Raw genomic sequence first — 9,510 nt, forward strand, 5'->3', positions numbered from 1 at the left:
TTTTAGGTCTATTTCGAAATTGATTTTATAGTCAAGACTTACTTTTCATTTTACTTAGCATGTACTGAAGTATGGCTATACTTTTGTGGTAATAGCACACACATTCAAAATACTATACTGCATAATCCTCCCCTCTCAGTTCTTTCTGTGGTTGAAGTCAAAAAGAGAATCCCCTGTTAAGATGACCAGGTACTTCCAACTTCAAAATAAATTTGTCTGAACTTTTAGTTGAAAATACCTTTCCACAACCTGGCCTCACTACTTGTAATTCATCTGACAGACAAAACAAAGATTGTCTTGGATACACATTTGGGCAAGACTAAACCACACCGTGCAGGTTGCATCACATGCATTCCAGAATGTGGAGCACATTACAATTGTCAGTAAAAATGCAATTGGATATGTGTCAAAGGGAAAAAGAGAGGGGAGAGTGAATTGATAGAGTCCAAGTATGAAAATTATATCCTCAGATATTCCAGAAATTGGCAAACAATGGCAAAAGGGAAATGTGATTCAGATGTGCCCTGGAGAGAACAGCTGTAGAATTATCCCATTTTGCCTTCTGAAATAGAGAGGTTGCAAAAATAGAATTATTGTTTTTGTTATTGTTGTTTTTCCTTTACACAAATGCTTTCTTGTATGGCCCCTTGGTGAATGAGTCATGGTAAGTGTGTTTGTGTCAATTACCATATGCGGTAATTGGCCCTTCAGTGAGAAGCTTAGCATCGGTCCCCTCGGTCCTGCTGTTGTTCTCCTGACCTCTCAGCTGCTGCCTGCATCGGGTCAAAGGACCTTATCTGAAAATGAAAGGATGGGAGCTTGGAAGAAGCAATAAATAAACAGAGGTCAGCAGCTTCGTGAGGGTTTTCCCCTTTATTTCTCTATATACTCGTCGAGACAGGCCCAAATGGCCGGCTGTTCAACATTGGGAGGAGGAGTGAAGCACTATTGTTATGTCCTCTGGTCTTATGTTGACTACTTTTTGGGTTTAATTTCTTTCTAAGATTGTACATTGTTCATCCGTCCACAGGATGTCGCTATTCTAACTCAGAATCTTAAGTTTTTCTTTGGTATTGCTGTTTGCGCTCGGCTTCCCCTAGTGGCGATTTGCTGTAAGCAGCAGGCAGAAAGAACTTTTTATTTCAGTTGGAAAAGAGGCCTTGAGGTGTTAAGACGTTACACACCTCCTCTGCACCATACATCGTTGGGAACCCTTGACAAAACAAAATCTGTAAGTTTGTACGTTTTAACAGTGGGTTAGATGTAATTTTGGTGTGTCTATTCTGTTATTTTGTTGTTATTTATGTGGCGCGAACCCACACGTTTTTGTGCTAAGCTAAAGTAGCCACTTCATTTCATTTGCTCATAATGGAGCCAGTTTTCTGTTATTTACATAAACATGTTATTGTATAGAACCTTTTATTTTGTGTATAACATTTGTGTTTTATGTATGTTTCAGTTTTACCACACACACGCACACACGTTGACACAAAGAAATAAATGAGAGGAAGGAGTTCGGGCCTCCAAGTTTCTTTGTCGGTTTAGCTCGCTGCCAAAGTCGAGTAGCCATACGCTCGGCTGAGGGCAGAAGAGTAAAAAGATTTTCAACACATCAAGCACCCAAGATGTCTCAGCAAGAAGTTTCACCACCTATCAGCCAAGTGGTCACTAGGTCGGAGGCCAGTCATTCTCATTCTTCACGCCGGTCCAGAACGAGTCAAGCTGCTGCACAAGCACGAGCAGACGCCGAAGCTGCCTACGCCAGAGCACGGTACGCCAAACGCCAAATCGACATGGAGGTCGAGAAGGCACGCATCGAGGCAACACTACACGCTCTGAAGACGGAAGGTGAAGCAGAAGCAGCGCTCGCCGCAGCTAAAGTTTGGGAGGCGACTTTCGAAGAAGAGGAGCGCGCCAAAGTCGACCTCAGCGAGCAAGGGGTATTTTCCAAGACACCCCCCTCCATCAGGCGTGCACAAGAGTATGTGCATGCTCACTTTGACGACCAGCGTGTGCAAGCAGATGGCACACAAACGCCAAACACTGAGCACCTGGTTAGGCACAATGACTCTCAACAACCAGAAAATAGCCCAAAATCAGCTGGTGCTTTTCCACATGTGCGTCACATCGACATCGCTGACGAAGAGCATCTCCAATCTCATCGTGCGAGAACGGACATCTCACACCAGCCTACACCTTCAGCAACCCCACAAAGTGAACTGTCCAATTTAGCAGCCTATCTAGCACGGCGTGATCTGCTGACATCGGGGTTCAAGGTTTTCGACAACCGGCCAGAGTCCTACCTGTCCTGGAAGTCCATGTTCTGCAACGCGACGGAAGGCCTCAATCTCAAGCCCAGCGAAGAGCTCGACCTTCTCACCAAGTGGCTCGGCGGGGAGTCTCTTCAACACGCTCAGAGGATCAGGGCGGTCCACGTGAGTAATCCACAGGCAGGTCTCCAACGTCTGTGGCAGCGGCTAGACAAGACTTATGGCTCTCCAGAGGTAATTGAATCCTCACTCTTCCAACGGTTGCAGACTTTTCCAAGAATCTCCAACAAAGACACTCACTTACTGCAGGAGCTTGCTGATCTTCTGTTAGAGCTATCGTATGCCAAAAGTGAAAGTTATTTGCCGGGTCTTAGCTTTCTCGACACACCAAGGGGCATAAACCCGATAGTTGAAAAACTCCCATATGGACTCCAGGAGTCATGGGTTACACAAGGTACCAAATACAAAAGGGAAAACGGTGCAGTCTATCCACCTTTTTCGTATTTTGTGCGGTTCGTAAATGACTACGCTGAAATGAGAACAGACCCTAGCTTTATGTTACAGTGTTCAAACGTAATAAATCCAAGGGTTGATAAGACATCAGTAAGACGAGACAAATACAGAGTTCCATTGGCGGTGAATAAAATAGAGATCAGTCCGGCTAAATTGACAGCACTCGATCCAGACAAACAATGTCCTATCCACCAAAAACCACATTCACTCGTCAAATGCAGGGGGTTTAGAATGAAAACACTAGACGAAAGAAAGAACATTCTCAAAGAGCACGCCATTTGTTTTAAATGTTGTGCGTCCACAAATCACAGGGCTCGAGACTGTAAAGCTATTATCCAATGCTCAGAATGTGATAGCGATGCTCATGTGTCTGCCATGCATGTCGGTCCACCTCCATGGACACCTCAAGACTTTAATCCCCCAACCCAGAGTCACGGCGGGGAGTCTGAGGGCCCAAATCCTGTGAACACAGCCAGTTGCACAGAAGTATGTGGGCAAGGCGTAAAAGGAAAATCATGCTCAAAGATCTGTTTAGTTAATGTATATCGCCGAACTTCTCCAGAAAAGAAAAAGAGGGTATATGCCATGTTGGATGATCAGAGCAATTCATCCTTAGCCAGATCTGCGTTTTTTGACATGTTTAATGTGCAAAGTACCATATTCCCATACACCATGAGAACATGTGCAGGTTTATCAGAGACACGAGGTCGCAAAGCTGATGGCTTTGTTGTAGAAGATGTAGATGGTAAGGTCTCCATGATGCTGCCTACAATAACAGAATGTGATCAGATTCCAGATAATAGAGACGAAATTCCCAGCCCTGAGGTAGCAGCAGCTCACCCTCATTTGCGATCAATCGCTTCACAGATTCCTCCTCTCGACCCATCGGCAGACATTCTTCTGCTCCTGGGAAGGGACATCATTCAGGCTCATAAAGTTCGTGGTCAGGTAAATGGGCCAAACAATGCACCTCATGCCCAGCGTCTCGATTTAGGATGGGTTGTCATAGGTGATGTCTGTCTCTCTGGAGCTCATAAACCCACATTGAACTCATTTAAGACGAACGTTCTAAACAGTGGACGTCCCACGTTCCTCAGTCCTTGCGAAAACACAATCGTTATCAAAGAGAAATACACCAAAAACGATCCACTAAACACACAAGCGGAACTAGGACAACATATTTTCCAACAAACAACAAATGACGACAAAGTTGCACTTTCGGCAGAAGATGCGTTGTTCCTAGACATTATGCACAACAACTTTGCTAAAGATGAGGCGAATAACTGGGTAGCTCCACTTCCATTCCGCTCACCTAGGCGGCGCCTACCTGACAATCGGCAGCAGGCCTACAATCGTTTAATGTCGCTCCGCAAAACGCTGAGAAGAAAACCTGAAATGAGAGCGCATTACGCTGAGTTTATGGAGAAAATATTCAGCAAGGGCCATGCCGAACCAGCGCCCGCACTGGCGCCAGATCAAGAGTGCTGGTATCTCCCTAGTTTTGGCGTTTACCACCCGCAAAAGCCAGAAAAAATTAGGGTAGTCTTTGATTCGAGTGCTCAACTTGACAATGTTTCTCTCAATGACGTGCTCCTCAAGGGACCAGATCTTAACAACACTCTCGTAAGAGTTCTGATGCGGTTTAGGTCCGACCCATACGCCGTTATGGCAGATGTGGAGCATATGTTTCACAACTTTATAGTACGAGAAGACCACCGTGACTACCTTCGTTTCTTGTGGTTCCAAAATCATGACCTTGATGGAAAAGTGCAAGAATTTAGGATGACTGTCCATGTGTTTGGTAATTGTCCTTCCCCATCAGTCGCCATCTTTGGACTGAAAAGAACAGCCATAGAAGGAGAAATGGAATTTGGCAGTGACGCAAAAGAATTCATTGAACGGCACTTCTATGTAGATGATGGGCTAAAGTCATTCTCTTCCATAGAGCAGGCCATTGATGTTCTTAGTAGGGCACAGAAGATGCTGGCTCAGTGTAACATACGCCTGCACAAAATCTCATCCAATTGTCCTCTCATAACAGGAGCCTTTCCAACCGAAGATCGTGCTGTAGGCATGCAAGGTCTTGACATTGGGCAGACTACCCCACCAATGCAGCGCAGTTTGGGCTTAGGATGGGAGCTGTTGACTGACCAATTCAAGTTCCAAGTAAGAGTAAATGAAAGGCCGTTCACAAAAAGGGGAGTTCTGTCAGTTATCAACAGTGTGTTCGACCCACTTGGTTTTGCTATTCCAGTAATCGTAGGGGGTAGAACCATACTCAGAGACATTTCCACAAATGTTTCAGAGTGGGACACTGAACTGCCAAAAGACAAATTAGAACAGTGGCAAAAGTGGAAAAGTTCCCTCGAACACCTACAACATCTTGAAATTCCCAGAATGTACACTTCAATACCGCTGTCTGCAGCCCAAAGAATAGAGATTGACGTTTTTTGTGATGCTTCCACAAAAGCCGTAGGTGCGGTAGCCTACCTCAAACTCACAAATGAGGACGGACACAGCGAAGTGGGATTCCTCCTCGGCAAAGCACGTTTAGCTCCTAAACCAGACATCACCATACCCCGACTTGAACTCTGTGCAGCAGTCCTGGCCGTGGAAGTAGCAGAGTTGGTTCTAGAGGAGCTGGATGTCACAGTCGATCAGGTGAATCTTTACACAGACTCAAAGGTAGTGCTTGGGTACATCTCAAACACCAAGAGACGCTTTCACGTTTATGTGCACAACAGAGTCGAACGCATCAGGCGCTTTGCACAAACTCACCAGTGGCATTACGTGCCCACACACTTAAATCCGGCAGACCATGCCACACGAGCGTTGCCCGCTGAGCAGCTCTCCAGCTCCACCTGGCTCAGAGGCCCAGCTTTCCTCTCCAGGTTGGACCAAAGTCAAGTTCGAAGTCAAACCTTCGATCTCATAGACCCAGAGACTGACTGTGAGTTGCGTCCTGAGGTAACAACTTGCACTACCACCCTATCAAAAGGCCAGTTTAATAGTGCCAGATTTGAAAGGTTTTCAAGTTGGAAGGTGCTGCAAAAGGCTATTGCCAAACTCCAACATATAGCTCAATCATTCAAGAACAACTCTGAGGTTTCCTGTCGTGGCTGGCACAACTGCAACAAACATTTAACTGAAAAGTCACTGCAACTAGCCAAGACCACGATCATTCGCACCGTTCAAAGAGAGGTCTTCGCAGAAGATATTGGATGCATTGAAAAAGGCACAGCTCTAAAAAACTCAAGTCCACTCAGCAAACTGAATCCATTTGTTGACACGCAAGGGCTCCTTAAAGTTGGAGGCCGACTAAAGAAAGCACAGTTGTCTGCAGAAGAAACCAATCCCATACTCGTCCCTGGAAAGCATCATCTTGCTCAGCTCATAATAAGACACTTTCACGAAAAATTATGTCACCAGGGAAGGCATTTCACGGAGGGAGCAGTCAGAGCAGGGGGCTTTTGGATTGTGGGAGGAAAAAGAGCAGTAAGCAGTGTGATTTTCAAGTGCATCACATGCCACAAATTAAGGGGCAGGCAACCTGAACAGATAATGGCTGAACTTCCTGAGGACAGGCTGTCCACGGACCCTCCTTTCACAAATGTAGGCCTTGATGTGTTCGGTCCCTGGTCCGTTACAGTGAGAAAAACGCGTGGTGCTAATGCAGATGCTAAAAGATGGGCAGTCATATTCACCTGCATGAGTACACGTGCAATTCATATTGAAGTGATTGAGTCAATGGACACATCGTCATTCATTAATGCACTGCGTCGTTTCTTTGCCATCCGAGGTGGTGCCAAACTCTTGAGATCTGATTGTGGGACAAATTTTGTGAGTGCCTGCAAAGAGCTCCAAATAGACAAACTAGGCTGTCACAATGACAAAATAGGCACATTCTTGAAAGACAGTGCGTGCAAATGGCAGTTTAATCCTCCACATGCATCCCATATGGCTGGTTCCTGGGAACGCATGATCGGCGTCACCCGAAAAATCCTCAATGCAATGCTCCTTGAACATCCATATGGGAAGCTCACACATGAAGTACTCGTGACATTGTTAGCTGAAGTCACCGCAATTGTAAATGCACGCCCGCTAACGGCTGTTTCTACAGATCCCGAAAACCCAGTCATTCTTACTCCTGCGATGCTACTCACGCAAAAGGTTGGCACACCACCGATTCCACCAGGGCAGTTTCAGACCAGTGACCTATTCAAAGCCCAATGGAAGCGCGTGCAGTACTTAGCTAATGTTTTCTGGAGTCGTTGGCAGAAAGAATACATCGCAGGCTTGCAGGTTCGTCGCAAGTGGAAAATAAAAAAGCCGAACCTTCAAATGGGCGACGTTGTTTTAATGAGGGAGTCTCTGGAACATAGGAATAATTGGCCACTCGGACTGATCACAAAATCTTTCCCAAGTGAGGACGGTAATGTCAGAAAAGTTGAGGTTAAGATTTGCCGAAACGGCGAGAATAGGTTTTACATTCGCCCAATTCGTGAAGTTGTGCTTTTGCTGTCTAAGGGTAGCATGTAAAACGAGTTGTTGTTGTGTATCGTTCATTAGTTAAGAGCTGACATCTTGCAGATGTCAGGCGGGGAGTGTTATGTCCTCTGGTCTTATGTTGACTACTTTTTGGGTTTAATTTCTTTCTAAGATTGTACATTGTTCATCCGTCCACAGGATGTCGCTATTCTAACTCAGAATCTTAAGTTTTTCTTTGGTATTGCTGTTTGCGCTCGGCTTCCCCTAGTGGCGATTTGCTGTAAGCAGCAGGCAGAAAGAACTTTTTATTTCAGTTGGAAAAGAGGCCTTGAGGTGTTAAGACGTTACACACCTCCTCTGCACCATACATCGTTGGGAACCCTTGACAAAACAAAATCTGTAAGTTTGTACGTTTTAACAGTGGGTTAGATGTAATTTTGGTGTGTCTATTCTGTTATTTTGTTGTTATTTATGTGGCGCGAACCCACACGTTTTTGTGCTAAGCTAAAGTAGCCACTTCATTTCATTTGCTCATAATGGAGCCAGTTTTCTGTTATTTACATAAACATGTTATTGTATAGAACCTTTTATTTTGTGTATAACATTTGTGTTTTATGTATGTTTCAGTTTTACCACACACACGCACACACGTTGACACAAAGAAATAAATGAGAGGAAGGAGTTCGGGCCTCCAAGTTTCTTTGTCGGTTTAGCTCGCTGCCAAAGTCGAGTAGCCATACGCTCGGCTGAGGGCAGAAGAACTATGCATTGCTAAAACAGTGTTTCTGGGTTTGTGTTGGCTACCATCTGCTCATCTGTCTATCAACAGAAAGTCAAATAGAGCCTTACAAATTCCTGACACTTTGAAGAGCAATTGACTGTACAACCGGTCGGTACAGCATTTGTGCATGTGCATCAAGGATTTTAAATGTCCACCTACACACAATGTCTTATGAAGTCAAAATTCTTTGAAACAGCAAGGATTCTATTGACGATTTATCTATGCAAACAATCAGGAGTAGAGATAGATGCTGCATATTTTCAAGTTGCCATTAAAGGAGTATACCCGCTAACACATTTCTATTGCCACATAGGCAAGCACAGTGACAATGTTTAAATACTGTACAGATCACTGAAAACTAACTTAACTTTTAAATGTCTCTAGGTGAGATGCGAATGTGCCGCATTTAAAAAAGAGAGGATCTGCTTTTGTAGACATAAAATGGGAATTGAAGTGTCTTGGTAATGGAAAAGAATAAATTGCATTCCATTTGGTGCAGGTAATTAAAACTCTAGCATTTTTAACACAGTAAACACAATGATTATTCATATAATTCTGTGCTCAAAGGTGTGTGGTAATCTAAAGAATAATCAAATAAAATATATTGCTATCAATGACTCCAAAGCCCAAAGGCTGAGAATGGTAAATCTTACTGCTGTCAAACTAAATGAGGAAAAGCAAAGCAAAATGTCTTTGAGAGGAAAAATTGTATTTAAAAAACAAAAGCAAAAAAGTAAATATTTGATCATAAATTGTCATGAAATTATGACTGAGAAAGCAGATGGACAATAATAGCAAATAACTAAATAATAAAGAAATTAAAGCAGCAAACACTAAAGTCCTTAGTCCAGATGGTCACATTTCCCTCAATGACCTTCAATGACTTCTTTATGTAGTAGATCATAAACCTTGTGAATTGTTCAGGCACTCACAGGACATCTGTTTACTTAGAAACTCTTCAAAAACCTTTTTAATAGTGTGTGTAAAATTTCGCAAAGGTGTGTGTGAAAATAATCACTCTTCATGTGTAAAGTTCCCTCTTCCTTAACACAAATCGGGCAATCAGTGATAAATGAGGAGTATGTCAACATGAGCTTTGACATGAGGAATTAGTTTAGACTGGGAGTAGGCTCAGAGTTCATTCCATCAACAGAGATATGATTTATGGTCCTTGTGTGTACTTGTGTGTCTGTGGGTGCGTGGTTGGGTGTGGGTGCATGTGTGCATCCTCGGGTGTGTGTGCGTGTTTTGGTTGAGATGGAGAGGCAAAGACAATGCTAATTCCCTCATTTCTTATAAGTACCACTGGTGTTACACGGATGGGCTAGTGGTAGGCCATTAAATCAAGAAATTAAATCTACAAATTGTGAACATTTTAAAGTGATTTCAAATTTAGTCAAATAAATTGCAATACTTTTTGAATAATTTTTTATTAGTACAGTTTGTCTTGAGTTCAAA

At 43.7% G+C, this 9,510-nt stretch overlaps 2 protein-coding genes across 2 annotated transcripts; both read left to right on the top strand.

Moving 5' to 3' along the window:
• The first annotated feature begins 956 nt into the window (after nt 1-956).
• Nucleotides 957-4,569, top strand: LOC130921577 (uncharacterized). Its single transcript, XM_057845637.1, has 3 exons — nt 957-1,231; nt 1,460-4,406; nt 4,486-4,569. Exons 2-3 carry the CDS (start codon nt 1,626-1,628, stop codon nt 4,567-4,569), a joined length of 2,865 nt encoding a protein of 954 aa, XP_057701620.1. The 5' UTR covers nt 957-1,231; nt 1,460-1,625.
• Nucleotides 4,570-4,596: 27 nt separating this feature from the next.
• On the top strand, nt 4,597-7,978 carry LOC130921887 (uncharacterized). Its single transcript, XM_057846231.1, has 2 exons — nt 4,597-7,670; nt 7,899-7,978. Exon 1 carries the CDS (start codon nt 4,647-4,649, stop codon nt 7,320-7,322), a length of 2,676 nt encoding a protein of 891 aa, XP_057702214.1. The 5' UTR covers nt 4,597-4,646; the 3' UTR covers nt 7,323-7,670; nt 7,899-7,978.
• Nucleotides 7,979-9,510: the final 1,532 nt, after the last annotated feature.

Source organism: Corythoichthys intestinalis, chromosome 9 (assembly GCF_030265065.1).
Source record: "Corythoichthys intestinalis isolate RoL2023-P3 chromosome 9, ASM3026506v1, whole genome shotgun sequence".
NCBI classification, from domain to species: domain Eukaryota; kingdom Metazoa; phylum Chordata; class Actinopteri; order Syngnathiformes; family Syngnathidae; genus Corythoichthys; species Corythoichthys intestinalis.